Below are 23,531 nucleotides of genomic sequence, written 5' to 3'. Positions count from 1 at the left end.
CGACTTTGTTTCTTTAAATAAAAAATATATATATATATATATATATATATATATATATATATATATATATATATATATATATATATATATATATATATTAAATATAAGTTTCGTGGTGGCTGAAGATAGCACGAGATACACTATTACGCTTACAAATCAATAAAACTGAATGATTCACCCGCTGCTATCGCTGCGACCCAGCTTTTTTATATTCAGTGATTTTTAAATACCAGAATTTGCAATATGTAATACTAATATTATATTCTTAATAAGCATTTTACGTCTAGTTCAAGCTGAAAAAATAAAATATAATTAAATCAACAGCCAAACTTAGTAATATATTTATTTTATTTTTAGGTTTTCATTGGTAAGTTCCGGCATGGCATCTTCTGGTACCGGGTTTAACTCCCTCCCAGATAGTGAAATGCTGCCTCCACTACCCATGGGACCACCTGCAATTCCACCAAATCGTTTTGATCCATACTTCGATGCGACGACTCCCAGTAACGTTACTGCTCTTGTTGGGAAATCAGCGTATCTCAGTTGCCGAGTTCGAAATTTAGGAAATAAAACAGTGAGTAAACTACTTTATTTAATTAAACTATCTTCTTGTTACGGTGTCCATCCGTTCCGGATGTTGGCGATCAGCATAACTATCCTAACTTTACTTACAATTATTCGGAATAGTCTGGTTTTAGACGTATTGAACCACTTTCTTAGTTTTTGAAGCCAAGATATTCTTCTTCTCCCTGGTCCCGTCTTTCCAAATACCTTGCCCCGAAGAATGAGTTGCAATAAGCCATATCTGTGTTCATTTCTCATAACATGTCTTATGTCGTTTAGAAGCACTCCGTTTACTAAAATGCTTTGCTCTAGTTGTCCTAGTGCTTGCTCGAAAATACGCTCCAAGTACATGTTAAATAGCACTGGAGACAGAATACATCCTTGTCTCACTCATTTATCTATGGAGATTGTCTCTGTCAACTGGTCATCCACTTTAGTGTTGGCAGTTTGGTTGTAATATTAATTATATATAATTCGCAAGTCTGTATCATCCAAGACCGCTTCTTTCAAGATAGATATGAGCCTGTCATGTTTACTCTATCAAATGCCTTTTTGTAGTCGATAAAACAAATATATACATTACAGTTGACATCTCTGCACCTCTGGATAAGCACTTGTATTGCGAATAGAGCTTCTCGGGTGTCTTAGGTATCGCGGAATCCAAAAATGATACTTTTTCTTCATATTTTTTATATATTCTGTTAAGTATCACTTTTAAAACTGTTTTAAGTAAGTGGCTCATTAGGCTAATTCTGTGGCTTGGAGCTAAAAGGGCCAATGTCAACATTTTGCTATTTTAAGTACACCATGCCATTCGATTTTCTTTTCTTACCAATTTCAACCAATAGCCGATCCATAAGTTTAATGGTGGCCAAGATGAATGAATTCACATCACGTTAAGCTAAAAGGGCCAAAGTAAACTTTGGCCCTTTTAGTATTATTATTAAGATGAATGAATTCACATAACGTTAAGCTAAAAGGGCCAAAGTAAACTTTGGCCCTTTTAGTATTATTATTTTGTGAAATAAACAGTTCTCGATTGTCTACATTGGTCTTTCTAGGTAGTGTGAAAGGATAGAGATAACTGCATTTTAGCATCCGCCGTGTTGTCGGCTGTCATTATCAGTAGTGCCATTGTCACGTTGAGAAGTTGTACATTGTAATTTCAGTTTTTAAGTTGAATTTTAAGAAAAAATGAATGTTAATCTACGGACCCGTGCCGGTGTAGTTTCCAAGAAGGAGGAGTTCTGAATTGAGTAGAGGCTCTTCAGTACTTCTTGGAAAACACACGGAGGGGGGTAGTTCTCAACCTCAACACGGCGCGTCCCAATGGCTGATAGGGAACGTCCTACAGATATGTGGGGCAGGTGTGAATAAGGCTCTGCCAAATAAACACCCGCGGATCAACTGAGAGCATGGCATAGGGCAGCTGCTATGTCATTACAGGATCGGAGCGGTAGAGAAAATCTCTTTACCGGTCTGATATTGAATAATCCCAGGCGGTAATTATGATTTAACCGGTTGTGACACTGCGAAATCACCGAATGTTTGCCGGTATAAGTAAACCCCCACTTACTGACCAACGGCTTCGGGCGGATGAGTTGGTAAGTGGAAGGGCACTCTTTTGTCCTGAGATTGAGAAATCGATCTCAAAGGCGGATGAACCAAGATCAACGGCATAAGGATGCAGAAGGCAAGGAGAAACCACTGCATTAAAGATCCCTAAGGATTCTCAAGAACAACCACAAATGGACGTAAATCAAACAGTGGCCCCGAGTGCCCGGCGTCCCTTTAATGGGACAGGGGTGCGAAGAATCCCCGGGTGGAGAAATAAATTTAGTTTAAGCGATTTAAAATGCATAGCAACGTGAAATATAAGAACACTTTATGAAGCAGGAAAATTAACAACAGTCATGCTAGAAATGGAGAGATTAGACATACAAGTATTGGGCCTTTCAGAAGTCCGATGGCCAAAGTCTGGAAACTACACCAAGGATAATAATACTATTTTCTAGTCAGGCAAAAGCACTGGAGAACAGGGCCATGGTGTTGGTATTATTATCAACAATAACTTAAAAGAGTTTGTGACAAATTTCATTCCCTTTAACGAACGTATGATGCTACTTCAGCTGAAAGCCAAACCTCTAAACATAAACAAAAAACATAAAGAAGCAGGAGGTAAAAATAATTATGGGCGACTTTAATGCTAAAGTCGGTCGAGGAAAAACTGGAACTATAGTAGGAAATTTTGGGTTAGGTAAAAGAAACGAAAGAGGAGACAGACTAGTCCAGTACTGCCAGGAGAAAGAATTAGTCATAACAAATACATACTACGACCTACCCTTACGAAGATTATACAAGTGGACTTCTCTAAAAGATAACACCAACAATATAATCAGAAACCAAATAGATTTTATAACGATTAACAAAAGGTTTCGTAATGGAGTACAAAGTGCAAAAACCTATCCAAGCGCAGATGCAGATACGGATCATAATCTATTTCTAGCAAACGTCAACATTAAACTCAGGAAACCGGAGAAAAAAGTTAAAACCACCAAAATTAACATCAAAAACCTAAAAGACGACAACTGCCAACAGCAACTAAACGCAGAGATAAATAAATTAACTGAAGGAAGCGTTGAATGGGCAGATATGAAAAAAGCCATACTAAAAGCGGGAAAGGAGGTCCTAGGCGAAGAAGAGAAAATAACTAAAAAAGACTGGATGACGTGTACTCACAGGTCATATTCAGAAAAGCCTTATGGCAAAGAAAAGAGGGAATAAGAATTGGTGGAGAAATCATAAACATCATGAGATTTGCAGATGACACGGTAATTATGGCTGAGAGTATAGAAGATCTACAAACTTTACTAGATGCAATAAATAGTGAATGCATTCAAATGGGACTTGACATCAACACAGATAAGACCAAATTTATGATAGTATCAAAGAGTCCAATAAATAATGAACAACTAACTCTTGGTGGACAGCAAATAGAGAGAGTGACAAAATATAAATATCTGGGAGCTTACATCAACACAGAATTAGATCCAGACCAAGAGATCCGGGTACGAATAGAAATGGCAAGGGCAGCGTTCTTAAAATTCAAACAATTGTTCTGTGACAAAAATCTGAATATTGCGCTGAGACTGAGGTTTGTTGAACGTTACGTCTGGTCGCAACTATTGTACGGGGTAGAAACATGGACACTAAAAGCGCAAATAGTTAAAAAGATTGAAGCCTTTGAACTTTGGATATACCGGAGAATGTTGAGAATCCCATGGACTGCCAGGGTCACCAATGAGGAAGTGCTGAGAAGAATGGGTCGAGACAAAAAATTGTTGAGAACGATAAAAGTACGCAAGACTGCATACCTTGGACACATACTAAGAAATAATAAATATAGCCTTCTGCAGGTCATCATGCAGGGTAGAGTCGATGGCAAAAAGGGAATAGGTAGAAAGAGGAAGTCATGGCTGCGAAATATTCGAGACTGGACAAACATGACTGTAGACGAATTATTCCACGTTGCAAAAGACAGAGAAGCTTTTAAAAATGTGGTCGCCAACCTCCGTTAATGGGGACGGCATAGGAAGAAGAAGAATCTACGGACAAGAAAGATTTTAAAAATGTGTAACACTGACGATTACAATAATGGTAAGTGATAAGATAAATTTAAAACATTACACTAAAATGTAATAATCGCGATTTTGAGGTTACATTTTGTGGCGTGGCTAATAATACGACCGGTGTTAATTTTACTTAAGTAATTTGTTGTACCAAAATTACATTTGAATATTACTTATATTACTAACCTTCATCGTTTTCTTACAGAGTCGACCTCAGTCAGAGATAATAAAATCATAGGAAATATAGATTTAAGTTATCCAGAACCGTTTGAAGATAGTGGTGATGAATATGTACCAACAGATTCTGGTAGTGACACTGACGAAAAGCAAGTAGGGCAGTTTGAAGATGTTAACAAAATAACTGTAGTAGATAACAATTCACAATTGAGTGGTCCTGCTGAAAATCAATCACGCAGAGGAAGAAAGAAAGAAAAACTAGATGAAGCTACAAGGAAACGAAAGCGGAATCCTTCAAAGTGGATAAGAAATGTAAGAAAATCGTTGAAAACTCAAGGTAGAGCGTACACGTCAGTCTGTGGAAACATAACAATACCTGCTAAGCAGCTGAAGGCAGCCTGCATATGCAAAAAAAAAGTGCAGTGAAAAATTTACTTAGGAGGAACGACAAAGACTTTCCACTGGATTTTATCAGTTGTGTAGCTCTGGACAAAACCAGTTAATAGCAAAATAGCAAATTCCATAGAAGAAGAGGAAAAGAAGCTCCAACGATTAAGACGTACTGATGGTAATCAAAGTAGGCGAAAGTTTACTAGAAAATATTTTTTATCACAATACAGTGGTAAGAAAATTGAAGTGTGTCAAAACATGTTTTTAAATACATTTGACATAAGTTTGAAGAAAGCTCGAGTAATTGTTGAAAAGAAACGGTCTACCGGAGATTTATGTCCGGAAGATGGACGTGGAAAACATGGAAAGCAATCTAAGGTTCCAGAAAATGATAAACTCTTGATAAGGGAACACACAAACCAATTCCCGGCTTACCAAAGTCACTACTCGCGCTCCCATACGCACAAGAAGTACTTGTCATCCGACCTATCTATTGCTGAAATGTACCGACTGTATGTCAATTATTGTAAAGACAGAAATATTCAACCGCAAAATGCCTGGATGTATAGAAAAGTATTTGTTGAGGAATACAACCTCTCTTTTCATAAGCCTAAAAATTATACGTGTGCAAAATGCGAAAAGTTTGAGATGCAGTTAAAATGTTGTAGCAGTGAGACAAAACGAATGTCAATCGAAGAAGAAAAAACAGTCCATTTACAGTTAGCTGAGTCCGCCTACGAGTCAAAACGAAGAGATAAAGAAGAATGCAATAATCCAGGTTACGTTACTTGCCTACTCCCTACCTCAGAAGTGGTTTGAGTTTTTATAAACGCCAACTGTGGACGTTTAACCTCACTATCTATCAAACCATGGGAAAACAATCATCTTCCATATGTTACGTTTGGAATGAAACAGTGGCTGGCAGAGGCGGACAAGAAATTGATTCCTGTATTTACCATTACCTGCATAAACTCACAGAAGAAAATAATAATATTCATACAGTAACTATGTACAGCGATTCTTGCTGAGGACAAAACCGCAATATATTTTTCTCTACAATGTTACTGCAAACTGTTTCTGAAATGAAAGCTAAAGGTAAAAACTTGACTATTAACCACAAATTTCTTGAAAGTGGTCATACTCATATGGAGGCAGACAGCATTCATGCCGCAATAGAAAAAACAAAAAAACGTACTACTGCGGATATTAAATTGCCTCGAGATTGGGCAAACTTGATACGTTTGGTGCCAAGAAAACCACATATACAAGTATTAGAATTGGAACAAAAGGAGTTTTTAAATTTTAAATCATGTTTAAATACTCATTATGTGTATCGTATAAAGAACACTCAAAACAAACGAACCAGTTCAGTGGTTGCAAATTAAATGGATGCAATATTCAACCGACACCCTAGCTATCTTGTATAAACACTCGTTTGATGGTGAGTTCAAAACGTTGGATATATCCAGAAGTCACACGAAAACAAGGCAGTGTGATCATCTTCCTACACTTCTACCACTTAACAACGAACCACTTCGTTTAAGCAGAGAAAAACTAACGGACTTAAAGGCACTTTTACCGTACATAACTAATACAAATCGAACATATTACAATCATTTCATTGAACAAATAACTGCAGATGACAATAAAATAGTGGAATACCTTCCAAATGAACCTCAAGAAGAGGAGAATGTACCAGAATAATGGAAGCAGTATGGCCGATATTTTTGATAATAAAAATTATATTTTTTTTATTATTGGATACAATTTTAGTTTCTTACTACTATTTTTAATTTTCTTACATTGAATTACAATGAACTTTGTAACTCCATAATAAATTATTAAAATTATGCTCTTATTTTTATTGTTACTTTTTTTGTTGTGATGGCCAATGTCATACACAATGAAACAAACACGTCATACATTTATGCAATAAGGGCCAAAGTCATTTTTTTTGCTAAGACTTTTAAATTTAGAAAAAAATAAAAAACACTATCATATTCTGCTCAAAAATATTATACATTGAGTCAAATCTGGTACATAAAGGTTGTTCGCCGGTTAAGCTGTAATTAAAAATATTTTTCACCAAAACTTCAATTGCGATTTTCTGAAATATGAACATTTTGATATTGGCCCTTTTAGCTCCAAGCCACAGAATTATTCTGTAGTCTTCGCATGTTTTTGCATTTAATTTTTTTGGTATAGTTACGAAGGTAGACTTTAACCAGCTTTGGGAAATATTTCCAGTTATATATATTTTGTTTCTAAATATAGTCGTTATCCATCGTATTCCTTGTTTGTCCATAAGTTTTAAGAGTTCTGTATAAAATTTCCTATAGCTTTACCATCTTTAGTTTTTCTAATAGCGGCCGTGACTTTTTCAATGGTAATCGGGGGTCCTGTTTGGCATTCTATGTCTTTAATGGCAATCTTCCTTTCATCTACAAATGTTAGTTCCACATATTTCTTCCAAGTGTCTAGTCTCTCCTCCACACTTAGTAGTGGATTACCTTGATTGTCTGTCAAACATCTAACTCTTCTAGGCTTGTATAAGCCTGTAGCTTCTTTAACTTTTTTGTGCATATTGAATAAATCGTGTTTCTGTTGTAATAGCTGTATTTCCGTACATTGTTCTCTCAGCTGTGTGTCCTTAGCCATTCTGATTGCTTTTTTGATCTCTTTTTCTATTCTTTTGTATAATGTCTTGTCCTGATCTTTGACCTTTCGCCTCTCTTCCATTATATCTAGAATATCATTTGTCATCCACGATTTTTTCTTAATTTTTAGTGGTTTGAGGAATTTTTCTTGTATGTCTTGTGAAACTCTATGCAATTGTTCAAGCTCCTGGTTGAATCCTATTAAATCAGTTTGAATAACGGTATTCAAATTGCTGTTTTACACTGTTTTACACTCTGTTCTGTGCGTTGTTATTTGAGTAGTCTGATGTCGTATTTTGGGTTGACACTACGTCGAATCTTATTTAGCCTGACCCTCATTTTGCAAATCAGTGGGTTGTGGTCTGACTTGATATCGGCTCCTGCCGATAATGCTGTTACGGAAACTTTTATTAATCATAATGTAATTATTTGATTTCTGACTATGGGGCCTGAAGTATCTTGAGGTGATTTCTACGTGTATAATCTTCTGTATGGGAGTTTGAAATAAGTGTTAGTAATTAAAAACTCTTCTTATACAAATTCACCCAATCGGTCTCCTCGCTCATTTCTTCCTCCAAGCCCAAACTGCCCTATGAATTCTCCCGATTGTCTCCTACCAATCTTGGCATTTAAATCATCCATACTTAATCAAGGTTAGATCCTTTTTGGGAAGGTGTTTTAAGGTGTTGGATAATTCATTATAGAATGCTTCAATTAAACTATAGTGGGGAAAAATAAAACAGTGGCTGGGGGATATAATTCGATTAATATTTGTTACAACTCATGTGGTAACCTTTTTACAAACGTACTACGTTTTATAATAAAAAATGTTGTTTTTAAGAGTAATGCAAAATTAACTATGAAAAGCATTTTTTCCAATTTTCTTTTTGAAGCGAAGCTTCTATACTTGTATTTTCTCCGTATGGTAGTCCAATAATGCTTCCGGATGAGCTAAAAATGCTTCTAGCTCTGTAATTTTTACATTTCTTTTTGTCTCTTTTTTGTAAATAGAGCTTACATATCCCAAGCTCTAATCGTCTGGAATATTTCCTTGTTTGATTAAATATTTATTAGATCTCTGCCAACAATTATCTTAAAGTATAATAAACGGTCCAAGTTTTATTAATTTAATGGGGATCTTTAAATGTGTTGGTAGCACAATAATGCTACCATTGGGTGCCCTTCTTAACCAGTAAGTCGTTTTTCCTCCTCTCTGGGTCTGCCAGACATACTAGTCTCTGCGATTTAATAAATTTAATAAATCTTCTCACTTTACTACGCTTATTTCATCGTTCATTCTTCTCCTCATTTCTCAGTTTTCCGTTCTTATCGGACCCATCATTCTTTTAAAGATTTTTCTTTTGAATATTCCTAATCTTTCTTTATCTTTACCTGTGAGGCACTGTAGGTCAGCTGCATAATATAACTACTGGTCTGATCGAAATTCTGCATACTTACAGTTTTGTATTTCTGGATAAGTTCTTGTCCTTTATTAGCCTATGGTATCTCCAGTATGTTCTTCTTCTTCTGGTTCCTATCCGTTTCGGATGTTGGAAATCATATTGGCAATCATGACCTTGCTCGCTGCGGCTCGAAACAGCTCCGTTAAGGTTTTCTTAAACCATGTTCTTAAATTCCGCAGCCATGATATTCTCCTTCTACCGGGTCTTCGCTTACCTTTGACTTTACCTTGCAATATAGACTGCAGCAGGGAGTAACGGTGCTGATTTCTCATAACGTGTCCCAGATATTGCAATTTTATGCGTTTGATCGTAAACACAATCTCTGGTTCCTTCTTCATTTTTTCTAGAACTTCCTTGTTCGTGATTCTTACTGTCCATGATATTCTCAGCATTCTTCTATAAAGCCACATCTCAAATGCTTCAAGTTTTTTAATAGTGGTGTCTGTAAGCGTCCATGCCTCCGCCCCGTACAACAACACAGAGAAAACATAGCATCTCAAATATCTCATTTTTATATCTAGGGATATGTTGTGACTTTTGAAGATGGCGCTCATTTTGTTAAAGACCGTTCTTGCCTTTCCTATGCGGCACTTTATTTCCTGTACATTGCTCCACTGTTCGTTTATAATAGTTCCCAGGTAGCAATACTGTTTTACTCGCTCTATCTGCGTCCCATTAATGTAAAGATGAGCCCCATTTATATTCTCCAGTATGTTACCTGCTAGTATTCGCTCCGTTACTTCTTTACTTTTATTTTTACCATTTACAATTACTTCCAAGTGTTTTAATTGTTGAACTCTCGGCTGCGCGTAATTTTGTCATCAGTTTTACGCCTGATAGGAATTTGGAGTTCTGAATAAAAATTATTGGGATTAGCGCAAAACTACACTGTATTTCAAAAAATAATTTTTTTAAGATTTCTAAGTAAAAAAATATATCCCAGTACTTACTAATTTTTTCAAATTGGAATATTATCGAGAGACGATATAAATATATACATTTTTGCCATTAACGCTACAATAATTTTTACCTTCAGTAATTTTTATCATATCGACGTTAAATCTACACATTGTATTTCTTAAAATAGTTCGTAATATCGAAAATCACAAAAATCTCGAAGATATGGTCTTCTTTTTGGACCGTGTCCTATACGTATAATATATGACACGGATTTAGTTAACAAAAAAATATATCAATGCAGTTAACCGTTATCCAAAAAATCCAAAAGAGAGTTGACTTTAGATTAAGTATTGGCGAAAAAATGTAATAAGCCTCTGCCCTCAAAAAGAGAAATGGAGATTAAATCGATACCTATCGTCTTGTTAACTCAATAAAAAAAGCAGATGTTGAAAAAAAAAAAACAACGTTGTCTGTTCACGATTTGGACTATTAACAGATGTCTTTTTTCTCTATATTAGTTTTTTTTATTAGGAATTTGGTTGTTTTTTTTTTTTCATTATGTTTTTAAACTTAATTTATGATCGATTTTCTTCTTTCTACAGAAAACAGTAAAACATTCCATATTTCGAAAGTTTTTAGTAACGCAATCGTCCAAGAATACGCTAGTCTTTAAGCGATGGTATTAATTTGAAATTGTAATTGTAAATATTGTTAGATATACACTCAGCGACGGATCCAACATTATTAAGAGGGAAGCTGATCGGCTAAGTTTCTAGATAGAAAATAATAATAATACTATTTTATTATAATTAATTTTTTCATAAAGAATTCATTAATTTTTAAAATTAATTATTTAATTTATAATTATTTTATAATTAATAATATAATTTTCCCCTTAGAGGAAGTGTGAGTTGTATGGCTAAATCTGGATAATACTAATTGATGTAGCGATACATAACACCCGTTATCTCAGTGTTAAATACAATGAAAAGATCCATAAGTACAGAGATCTGGAAATTCAAATACAAAGACAATGGAGAATGACAAGTATCCTGATAAAACCTATTATTATCTGTATTACTGGAATCATTCCGACGAATCTCCTAGGAACCATAAAAAAGCTGAGTCTGAATGAACATCTCTATAACACCATGCAGAAAGCCGTACTGCTCTCAACGTCCAGATGTATACCAAAATATTTTTGCACTTACTTATAAATTGTGAGGCATAAGTTAGAGATATCGGTAAAACTTATATAAACAATAATCCAATACAATCTTGCCCCACTTTATAAACCATGTCACTTATCTACATCAACAATTAACACTAGTTTTTTGTTTTAATTATTTTTTAGTCAAAGAAATAATTAATTAAAATAAAATATCAACGAATTGTTCAGTCTATGTTTTAATTTGTGCTATTTGTGCATCCTATGCTTTCCAGATGTTTTGTATGTTGTGAGACGGATCTATGCCGGGGATGTCATGTACTTATACTATTTTGTATATGCATTTTAATGCAATGAAAGAAAGTTGTAACTCTGGACAATGTATAATGTATAATACTAGACATACATGTTATTATAATACTCGGGCTATTCACCTCTTAATTTTGTCGGAGTGAACCCATTTACTTGAAATTTGGTGAGTTAATGGCAAAGTGCTCAAATAACAAGAGTTATATAACGCCGATATGTACTTCCTTCCCAGGGGTGGTTGCCACCCCTTCTCAGGGGTGGAATTTCAGGATTCTCAGGATTAAGCAACTTGTGTTCAATAGAGTTTTTGCAGAAAGTCAATACTTTCAAAAATATTATGCCTTTGATCAGAAAAGAATGCAAAACAAAAAAGCAGTTTATAAAAGCTGAGTGAGACTATGTTTTACTACAAAAAGTCATGTGCATGTAAACTGAGTAAGTTACAGCTCGTTAAAGATGAACTCTTCGAATATTTTAAGGAAAAAGGGGCAATATAATTAACTTAATATCCACCAGAATCAAAATTAATCGGGTTCTTTCCACACTACATTTTATTTTAGTTCTCGATGAATGAACGAAGAAATAAGAGGCGTAATAAAGGGAGAAGATTATTAAATTTATTAAAGCGTAAAGACTAGTATGTGTGGGAGACCTGGTGGTGGGAGAGAGGAGGAAAAACGACTTACTGGTTATGAAGGTCACCAAATGGTAGCCAGAAACTGAAATACCAAGGGGAAGACCAAGAGGGAGATAAAAAACCAGCTCATGAGAGATATTAAAATCCTGAAAGTGAGAAACTGGAGACACCAATGCACAGATCGAAATAAGTGGAAGAAAATTGTAACGAAAGCCAAGTTATACAACAAACTTTGACAATAGACAAGAAGAATGCAGAGTGATTCGCGGTGATTAATAAAAGGGCTCTATCAGCTCTATTTGTAATAGGGAAGTTTCTGTATAATGTTTTAAGTAATAACTTATATATAATGGTATTGTTGCTTCCGTCCAGGTGGTCTAGTCGTGTTGGTACTTTTCTAGGTATTATAGTTACATTTCTCCTCTTTCCTTGGTATTGAATTCTGTCCTCGGAACTTCAAGAAGTTCTTGTAGACCTGCTACATTTTGTTGTGACATTTTAGATCCAAATAACAGTTTTTTTTTTGTATAAAATTAGTGCTAGAACAGACATAACTTTTATTATAAGGGTGAGACTTATGCTCATTGTCATTAATGGCTGTAGATTTGTTTTTTGATTGGCTCGATTGTATGATGTGTTTTCAGGATTTCTAATTTTTCCAAGATAAGTGAGTGCTTTGGCTGTAGTTTCATTTGTACGATGCTCTTGTCTCTATCAATGATCAGTTGGTTGGGTAATAAAAACAGCCAAAATCGAATACCTTGGTCAGATTATAAAGAACAACGACAGATATGAGTTGCTGCAATTAATGCCACAAAGAAAAGTAGAAGGAAAACGATGACCAGGTAGACGAAGGATATTCTGGCTGAAAAATCTACGTACGTGGTTCAACATAACAACCACAAATGTTTTCAGAGCAGCGGTTTGCAAAATACAGATTGTCATGATGGTCGCTCACGTCCGAAACGGATAAGCACTGCAAGAAGAACCATTTCTAATATAGCTGTAATTTGTATATAACATTTTTCAAATTACTATAGTCTTTGTAGCTCTAGCTCCCCTATTCTCATGGACAAGTAGGCCACAATGTAACAAGAGTAGGAAACAGAAGGAGGAAAATGAATGAAGAAATTAAAGAAGACTTAAATAAGGAATACTTAGCTAGGAACATAAATTTTCTTCGCTTAGAATGCATTGGACACATACATAGACGATGACTCATAGATACACTGAAAAGGATAATTAACTGCACCGCTATGGACCAGGTGCAGAGAAAGTCCTAGTAGAGAATGGTAGAACAACGTAGGTTAATATATACATGTAATTAATACCAAGGACTGGAAAATTCAAAGCAAAGGCAGGAACAAATAAGAGAGAGTCACGATAGCAGCAAAAATGCATAGTAAGTTCTAAATAATAAAGAGGAATAAACCACCTGATCTTAAAGCCTTTAATGATGTTTAGAATCAAAATTTAAAAAAATTCTTTTCACTGTCTGATATTTGCAGTTTTTTTGAATTTCTTAGTGATATTATTTTTCTCAATTAATAAATTGCAAGCTTTATTTCTGTACTTTTTATTATTCATTACATATTATGATCTTTTACATTGTTAACTTATTTTTGTTTTAAGATGATATTATTATCTTATAATAAAACTGTAAATTTGAGCTTACTTTATTTAATAGTTTCCAGACATATTTACATTTTATCGCGTTGCAATAAAATTTAAACGCGCTCTAAATAATATTCCACATACTTCTTAATAAATGAGAGCAGATGTTACAAGAGATACCGCTTAGGAATGCAAAACCTAAGAAATGATAAATCGACCGAAATGGGGTGATATGTTTCTGAAATACTATCCAGTAAAATTAGCCTGATATGTATGAACTCTTAGGAAAATTGAAATTTGGAGATATAAGTATGAGCATTTGGGGATTTAAATGAACGACGAGTAAAGTTCCTAAACTTTGATTATATTCATATCCCCAGATATCACGCTGATTAAGATACCACAAATACCTTTAGCCACATGCGAAATCCAGTCTGCTTTCATTTCGAGATAAGTCTAACTTCGCTAAATTTTATTCCTTCACTTTTTACAACTGTTAAAACATTATTTAATAAAATTAATATCGTATTAATATATTAATATAAAATAAATTAATTAATAATAATTAATTAAATAAAACTTTATAATATTTATATACATAGTTGGATGATTGGAGATATTTACACACAAATATGCGACTTTATACAAAAAATTTTAAAATACAGTACAACCTCGGTACAACGAATTTGAAGGCTCCGAAAAAAATTCGTTATATCGGGAATTTTTCAATAACGGGGTTCGTTATATCGAGGTTAAATGCGACCAATATTCGTTATAAAGGGGTTCTTAAAGCTAAATTCAAACCTCTATATAACGAATATCTCATCACTTAACCACATTTTAACAAATAATGATTTACAGAATAGGTAACTGTAGACGTGTATCTTAGACTCTAAGACGTACTTATAAAGTACGCTACCAAAAACAAGGGAAAGACCACCATCATTTATAGCATTTTTTTTTAGAAAATAACACTTTAACACATTGAGGGCATCCCTTTGATGTAAAATCTGGTTGACTAACGAGTTCTTCATCCACGTCGTCTTCTGCTTCTTCTCCTGTTTCTTACTTCCCTGCCACGGAAGATACGATTTCAGCATCAGTGAGCTCTTCACAGATTGCAACGTCATCATCCAAGTTGACAAACTCTTCAAAACCCAAGTCCACGTTTAAAGCCTCTCTCACTCTCGTGCAACATCCTTCAATTAGTTCTGGTTGTTGAACTTCTGGATTGTCCTCATCTTAGTTTTGGTCACGATCATTCACTTGAAAGCCGCTTTTCTTGAAACAGTTGACAATAGTTTTCTCGTTAACATTATTCCATGCCTTTGTAAACATCCACATAGCATCTAACACACTAATTTTGGTTGGAGATTGGCATTCCAAGTCGTTCAAGAATTGACGGACAACCTCCCTTCTGTACTTGGTTTTGAAATTTTGTATATTCATTCCGTGATCAAGAAGTTGAAGTTTAGACGTTGTGTTTGAAGGCAGGAACTAAACTTTAATTTTTGTTAGCACCGGAATATCTCCGTGTGTAGTGCAATTGTCGATAATAAAAGAATGCGTTTCTTCTTCTTTTTTATCGTGTTGTTGGTTTGTTTCAGCCATTCACCGAAGACCTCTTCGGTCATCCACGTTTTTGAAACATCTGGGTTTTTTTGATTTTCCTATGACGAGAGGTTTCAGTTTATTTGTACTGGATGAGTTAGTGCAGAGTAAGACTGTCAAACGATCTTTGCTGTTTTTGCCCCCTTTGCAAGGGTCTCCTTTCAACACTAACGTTTTTTGTCCGATAGGCACTTAAAAAAACCTGTCTTATCAGCATTGTAGATAACATCTGCATTGTATCCACGGGTCAAGTCTGGCAATTTAGCTTTCCAATCTTCGCAAGGTACATCATCCACGACAGCACTTTCACTACAAACTTTTTTGAAACTAATTTCGTGTCTCTTTTTGAACCGATCCAACCAGCTACTACTGGCTCGAAAGTCTGCATGCCCTAATTGTTCTGCAAACTGTTGAGCCTTTTCTTGGAGTATGGGACCTCCAACGGGTACATTTTTATCACGGAACTGTTTAAACCACTTAATAACAGCTTCTTCGACATCCTGTAGCTCACATTTCTTAGCCTTTTTGCAAATTGTGGACAGTCCACCGTCAACTCCGTAATAAGCAAATACGAAAACAAAATAAAAAAAACTTTATACTTCGATGAACTGTACGATAGTAACACTCAAATCTTTAGGTACTTTAGGTACTGATCACGGTGTAAACACAGTGTCAAGCTCAGCACTGCACTGACTGACTGATGGTTTTAGGGGCAAGGGGTGGGAAGCAGGTCACATTGTTTTCATGTCTGGACTTGTCCGTGAGTCACCACAATCCAAATTTATCTTAAAGATGCAGTAGCAGTAAACAAACCAACACACATTATCAACATTATGAATATTACGAGGAGCACTCCCAAATCACGATTTACAATGTATAAACGTACATAATATCCACCTCATAAACTATATAAATAGACATCGTATACGAAACTCAGTATACCATATCATTTAGTAGTCCTTATACGCGGAAGAATTGCTATAACTTAATTGGACCACTGTTGTTCTAGTGATAATATTTTAGCCAGCAATAAAACAAAATAGCAACTTTTCACAAACTTTACTAAAGACTGGCGTGTTTTGAAACAGTTCGTTTTGTTTTTCGAGTCCCGAGTTTTTGAAACTCGAGTCTGTTTAGTGGAAACGGTCAGTTGTGTTTATTAATGGACTACCTCACCTCTGACGTTACAATGGGCGGGGCTTCGAAAACCTTTCTAAACATTTCTACACTAAATACAAGATAGAGCTGCAGTAACTATAAATAAACCGTTAACAGTATGATTGTTACGAGGGGCACTCCCACATCATGATTTTAGCGATGTATAAACCTATATTTTCCTGTATTATGAAATATATATGAAAATATGAAGTAGACATCGTAGCATAAGTCGTTCACAGGAATAACAGAACTGAAAATAACTGAATAAACATGTCAGAATGAGGTTTTCCAACAACATAATAACGTGAATCCGTTATTGTAATGCACGGAATTAAAATACAATTACATTAAATGTGTAAAAATGTTTTAAAATTAAACGTAATATTTAAGGTTGAAACGGAGTTGCCACTCGTGAACTGAGCTCTTAATGGCACTCCATTCGTTGGTTTAAGGAAAACGAAATTTCAAAGCAAAAACCTATGCAAAGGTCAGAAAAATCTTGTCAAAAATAAAAACATTCAACATATCTGAGTAATAAATAAAACAAAAAACTCAAAGTGTAACTTAGGTAATATTTTACTCAGAATCTACCTCGAGTGTCTGTGAATACCTTCTTTTTTCTTTACCCCTTTCATCTACAATATGTTTACAATAGTGTATTTTTTTTTATGTTTATTCACAATAGTCAAAAGCTCGACTTTTAGAACTGAATTGTCAAAACTTTTGATCGCAGCCACTTTTGAATATCCGCTTTCTTCAACTCGGTTGTCGATATTTATTAAACGGGGAGTATATAACGAATATATTAAGATAGAAAAAAACATGGCGACTACCAAAATGGCACTACACAGGATCTTGATTATATAGAACGTATAGTTACGTACGAGATATCATAAGGCACTATGAATGAAAATAAATTTAGTATAGACAAATTTTGATTTATTGACTTAAGGAAGGCCTCTGGCTGAGTTCAAAATAAACAACTGATCGAAACCTAACATGCGACATAGCAAATGAAAAGGGACGATATAGTGAATCTATTAAGATATGTAATTGATTTTCTATCTTAATATATTCGTTATATCCTTCCCTTTCATTTTCTATATCGCGTGATAGGATTTGATCAGTTGTTTATTTTGTACTCAGCCAGAAGCCTTCTTAGTCAATAAATCAAAATTTGGCATACGGTTTTGCTTTCGTATTAAATTATTAAAACAATATGTAAAATTACAGTTTTGTTTACTATGAATAACAAATATAAAATATGCAATATTAGTATGGTTTTCAAGGAAATCCAATGCAGCAACTTAAAATATTTGTCATAAACGAAAATTTTATATTACAAAAATTATACTAAAAAAACAAAAGTTAACGCTGGTTTAAATTGTGAGAATTGCGACGCCTATGTTAATTAGTCATTTTCTATTGATTTTACAGTTGCTACTTGTTTTAGCAAGAATCTTTGAGTCTAAGGCTTTCAGTTGGTTGCATCACACAATTAGTGAACGTTCCTTGAATCGTTGTACTTATTTTTTACTTTTATTTCCTACATTGGTTCTTAGTTTTTAAATACCTATTAGTATTAATATTTGTATTTTATTCTTGTTTTGTTCTTTCAAGTAAGTATGGTGTTTTTATAGATTAATATTCATATAATTATTTTTAAATATCGGTAGGTATAATTAAAAAAAAAATCAAATATGTCCAGCACCGATACAGCTGACGAGGTTGCCAAAATAAGTCTCAGTCCTCCAAGAAAACGAACAAAAAAATCCCATCTCGATGTCAAAACCAAAGAAATTATTTTAAATATTTACAAGTGCGAAATAGAAGAAAATCCTACCCTAGCAAAAGATAAGTCGATAATAAGAGTTGCACATAAGTCAGGTGTGTACAAGCGAAGTATTTATAATATACTCACAGAATATAAAAACACACATTTTCAGAGCCAAAAGTTAGTCGAACTCGCAACAAAATAATCGATTTAGTAGACAGAGCTGATCGTAATGCCATAAGAAGAAAGGTGCATGCATTTTATTTTAGAAATGAGATTCCTACTGTAGACAAAGTTTTAAGAGAAGTTAATGAGGATAATGATCTGCCTAATTTTAAAAGAACAACATTTTATAAAGTTCTTAAGACACTTAATTTTAAGTATCAAAAACGAGAATGACAGAGCATGTTGTTAGAAAAAGATGAGATTGTTTTGTGGAGAAGGGAATATTTAAAGAAAATTAAAGCTTACCGAAATGATGGTCGTAAGATATATTACCTAGCTGAGACGTGGGTTAATGCTGGACATACGAAATCTAAAGTTTGGGTCGATAAGTCTATCGTTTCTTCGAGGCAAGCCTTTCTGGATGGTTTGTCGACTGGATTAAAAAATCCATCAGGTACGTTTAAATGTCTGTTGAAAGTTTCACATCCAGTAACTGCAAAACAAATTTCGTTGCACATCATCTCATTAGAACGTATGTTACTGCATTATATCCGTAAATAATGGTAACAGTCGGTTTCACTTTAAAGATACGAAGTTATGAAGTTAAAAATTATTCTTCGTTATCGTTTATAGATAATGTAAGACAGTATCATATGTTTTAAGGTAATGACATGTAACGATAAATGTCTTGCATTTACTATAGTAGTTAATTTCCAGTTCAAAAGTAAATTAAAAATCGCTTTATTTTTAGGTAAAGGAAAGAGGTTGATCATTTGTCACATTGGTAGTGAGAACGGGTTTGTTCCTGATGCCTTATGGGCTTTTGAGTCAAAAAAATCTGGCGACTATCATGAAGAGATGATTGGCGAGTCATTTGAAAAGTGGTTCTTTTCGATATTAGAAAATTTAGACAAAAATTCAGTTATTGTTTTAGACAATGCACCGTACCACTCAAGAAGAGTGGAAAAAATACCGACAACCGCGTCGAAGAAAGCGGACATTCAAAATTGGCTACGATCAAAAAATATAAATTTTGACAACTCGCTTCTAAAAGTCGAGCTTTTGGCTATTGTAAATAACCATAAAAAAGAATATACTAAGTATATTGTAGATGAAATGGCTAAAGAAAAAAATCAAATAGTATTGAGACTTCCGCCATACCACTGCGAGCTTAATCCGATTGAGTTAATTTGGGCAGACTTAAAAAATTATATTGCAGAGAAGAATACTACGTTTAAATTTTCAGATATGAAAAATCTTTTTCATGAAGGAATTACGCGTATTACATCTGCCAAATGGCAAAAATGTATACAGCATGTTCAGCAGAAAGTCGAACAAAAGATGTGGGATCTTGACAATATCATTGAGACTCAAGTTGAACCACTGATAATTAACGTAGTTAATGAGAGCAGCACGTCAGACTTTGATTATGAATAAAATATTAATTTACACTGTGAGTTTTTTGTTTTATTTATTAGTCAGATATGTAGAATGTTTTTATTTTTGACGAATGATTTTCTCGGACATTTGCATAGGTTTTTGTTTGAAACTTCGTTTTCCTTAAAAAACGAATGGGGTGCGATTAAGAGCTCAGTTCATGACTGGCAGCCCCGTTTAAACCGGAAGCTCTTAGATATGAATACTCATAATTTCAACGCAATTTAAGAAGTTTTTACTTCTGGCGGCACTTCTCCAAGTGCACCTTATTTTTTTTTAATACAAAATTTTCGTTTATGAAAACATTTTAAGTTAAGGTATATCTGTATTCAAATTTACGAAATTTATGTAAAATGAGATTTCAATTTCTGGTAACATTTGTAATCTGGATCACGTGAGTTTTATTGTTTTTCAAATAAAAACTGAAAACATAATAATAAGTTACTTCTTTTGAGGCGAACTAACACACAATTTACTTTAAAAAATAAGTGTATTTGATGTTTCGATTTCGATCGTTTAAGTGTCAAAACAACGTTGCAATTACTGCTTTATTATTTTTGTCAAACCATAAGTTTCTTTTTATTTTACAGTAGTGAAGCTAATTTTGAATTTCCTTGAAAATAATACTAACATTGTATATTTTATCTTCGTTGTTCATAGTAAACAAATCTTTAATTGTACATACTGTTTTATTAATTTGATAGGAAATATGAAAGCAAAACCGCACGCCTATGGAGTCTTACGTAGCATAGCCTGGTTTTGTTTACTTTTACTGAACGTCGAATTTGAATGAGCTGTAAACTACGCTAAGCCGGGGTTTGGAACGCAGAAATGCGTAACACAGGGGTTTCGTGCGTTATGTAGAGGTTTGCCACACTCAATATTAAATATACAGCGGTTTTAATTTTTTCCGCAAATCGTAAAAATTCGTTATATGGAGGATTAAAACCGAAATAGTTCGTTATATAGGGTTATTTTTTACATTGAGTGTTATGGACGTTTGGAGGGGATTTAAAAAATTGTTATATCGGGGATTTCTTTATATCGGGGTTCCTTATATCGGGACTGCACTGTATATAACACGTACACCTATTACTGGGCGTGCATATTCGCCGATCCTACAACGTATGGCATAGGAAAATAAATACGAACCTCCGATTAGTCCTAATTTAAACGTCGTCTCAAATAAAAAAAAATATTCAAATAGTTTTATTTTTTCGCTAGTTAATATCAACAAAAATTCTTTATCCTTTACATATCTTAAACGAGGTGCTTAATATGTTCCTTGTATTTGCAGTGTAGTGCTGTAAGTACTGTAGGTATCAGAGACTTGGGATTTGAGCAATTCTATGCTCCTTTTTTTTTTAAATAAACTAAAGATGTCAAATTCCAAAAATTTTCTAGTTCCCTTCTAGACCCTCTAGGTTGGTTTCACTTATTTTCTAACTTAAAAATAATATTTATATAGTTTTACCGTAAAATCCAGTGGTTAAGATACCTATATTTCTCTAAATTTGATATTTTTCGGTATAACAGAATGGTCAGACTAAAAAAAGTATTGCATATTACACACAATTAGTCTTGAGTAAATATCAGAAAGTTTGTTCTCAAAAATATCATATTTGGAAAAAATTCAACCCATACCATTGAATTCTACGTAAAAAACTGTAGGTATAACTAAAAGATTTTAAATGCCCATTAGAACTCTAGAAACGACTTACTGTGGCATAACAAAATTGAATTTAGTTTGATCAGATAAAAGGCATATATCGAGCACAGTTTAATTTAATCTTGCCCAAGTACTTTCGATCCCTAGATCATCTTCAGGGACATCTAAAATAAGCCAAGAAACGTTTTTTTATAACCAAAGAAATTGATTAACTTCGATAAAAACTCGAAGTTTATGGTTGAAAAAAGGTTTTTATATGATTAACGTTTATAGACTTACTTCGTCAATTGTGGCCTATCCGGCAAGAACAAGATGTCATAAACATATAAATGTACATTACACTACACTACAAATGGACAAACAAACACTTTAAAATTATTTAAGAAAGGCTACATTACTTGCGGAAGCCGGAGACAGAATGGCTCCTGATCTAACGGAAATGTTGGGGTGACATGTGACAAATGACAACTTGGATGAGCAGTCACAATCATGGATATGTGATCTGCACCTTTTACAATTCTATGAAACTAAGTATTGACCAAAAGTCCAACTGACACTACTATAGGAGGTCACTGATGAAATATAAAATTATATAGAATATTTTTTAAGTAGATTGAATAATCCAGATCTCACACTCAAACATGTCTGTAATAATTAAGGTGTTAGTTTGAGATCAACTGAAGTCGACGAAAAGTAAGAATGCAAGAAGAGGACTAAACAATATATTAGACAGTGGGTAGTTGACTACAATAAAATGGTCTACCAAGCACTATCTGTAATGTAGAAAGGAAGAGATCTGACTATGTAATTAAAATACTAAAAATTGAAAATCAAAATTGAAAGCAAAGTATATAAATGGGGTGTAATCCAAGTAGTTCAGTTGAACCCACAGTCAATGGTATAACTATAAAATTAATATGGATGTGCTCAGTGCAGGAAGTCTAAACAGTCGAGCTGGGTCCCCTACGAGGTGAAGCTGTAATAAAGTTTTTAAAAATAGGTTTAAATTTAGTACAATTTAAATTAATTTGAGTATTAAGACAGTGAGAGTTTTCATTTGTTTCCCTTGTAATTTCCAAATCTTCCAATAAATCCAACTCCATATAGTTTTTCTTTCTACTAATGTCATGTAAGATAGATGAACTAGTGTTGATGTTAAAATTGTGTTTACTGGATAATAAGTGTTGACCAAAACTTGAAGAGTTTGGTCTTTTCAAATGTTCTGAAACTCTAGTGGATAACTTTCTAATGGTTCTACCTACATAAGAGGCATCACAATCATCACATTTTAATTTGTAAATACCACTTTTGTCAAGTGTGTTCATCCTATCTTTGGTGTTGATTAAGAAGGAACCTAAGGTGTTGTGTGACTTGAAGGAAATTTTGATGTTATCGATTGTAAAAGTAAAAAGTTTAGATATTTTATTGGAAATGCTGCTAATGTAGGTGAAGGAGAAATATCTGGTGTTATTTGAAGCAGTAGGTTGAAGAAAACATTGTGACGAATATGCAAGCTTTTCTGCAATTTTTAGTTTAGCTCTATTTAGAAGCTTATAGATAATGTTAGGATCATAACCATTATTGAAAGCAATTTGTTTAAGAGTATTAAGTTCTGAATTAAAATTATCATTAGAAAGTGGAAATTTGAGTAACCTATGAATGTAACTGTTGAAAGCAGCCATTTTATGTTGGGTTGGATGATTAGATGTATCATGTATAACATGATCTGTTTGGGTAGGTTTTCTGTAAATATTGTACTCTAAAGAATCTTTATTACGGGAAATAGTCATATCCAAGAAGTTCAACTTTTTATCAGATTCTGGTTCCAGAGTAAAAGAGATGTTGGGATGGAGGTTATTAAGATCATCCAGAATCTGTAAAGCATCATCTTGGGTTCCCTGTATGAGAGCTATACAATCATCAACATACCTTGACCAAAAAACTATTTTGTTGTTGTTAACAAACTTCTGTTCTAAGCTGTCTAAGAAAATGTCAGCTAGAAAAGGTGATAGTGGAGATCCCATTGCTAAACCTGTTGGTTGTTTATATATTTTTTGATTGAATTGAAAGAAGTCCTGATCCAGACAGAATTTAAGTATACTTAAGATAGCATCTTTGTCTTTTGCCGATATGTTGCAATTGTCTAGAAGATTGTGTACTAAAGGTAATGTTTCATCTCTTGGTACAGAAGTAAACAGATTGGAAACAT

The 23,531-nt window shown here is 33.9% G+C and overlaps 1 protein-coding gene across 1 annotated transcript in view; it reads left to right on the top strand.

Annotated features, from left to right (window-relative positions):
• Positions 1-417: 417 nt before the first annotated feature.
• Positions 418-23,531, top strand: part of LOC140452712 (zwei Ig domain protein zig-8-like) — a 37,801-nt gene continuing 14,687 nt past the window's right edge. Inside the window, exon 1 of the mRNA XM_072547033.1 lies at positions 418-574. Within this exon, the coding sequence (XP_072403134.1) occupies positions 425-574 (150 nt within the window). The 5' untranslated portion in view covers positions 418-424. The remainder of the gene's footprint in view (positions 575-23,531) is intronic.

This window comes from Diabrotica undecimpunctata, chromosome 11, assembly GCF_040954645.1.
Source record: "Diabrotica undecimpunctata isolate CICGRU chromosome 11, icDiaUnde3, whole genome shotgun sequence".
Lineage (NCBI taxonomy): Eukaryota > Metazoa > Arthropoda > Insecta > Coleoptera > Chrysomelidae > Diabrotica > Diabrotica undecimpunctata.
Note: the sequence above shows the minus strand (reverse complement) of the source record. Positions and strands in the feature narration are given on the sequence as shown.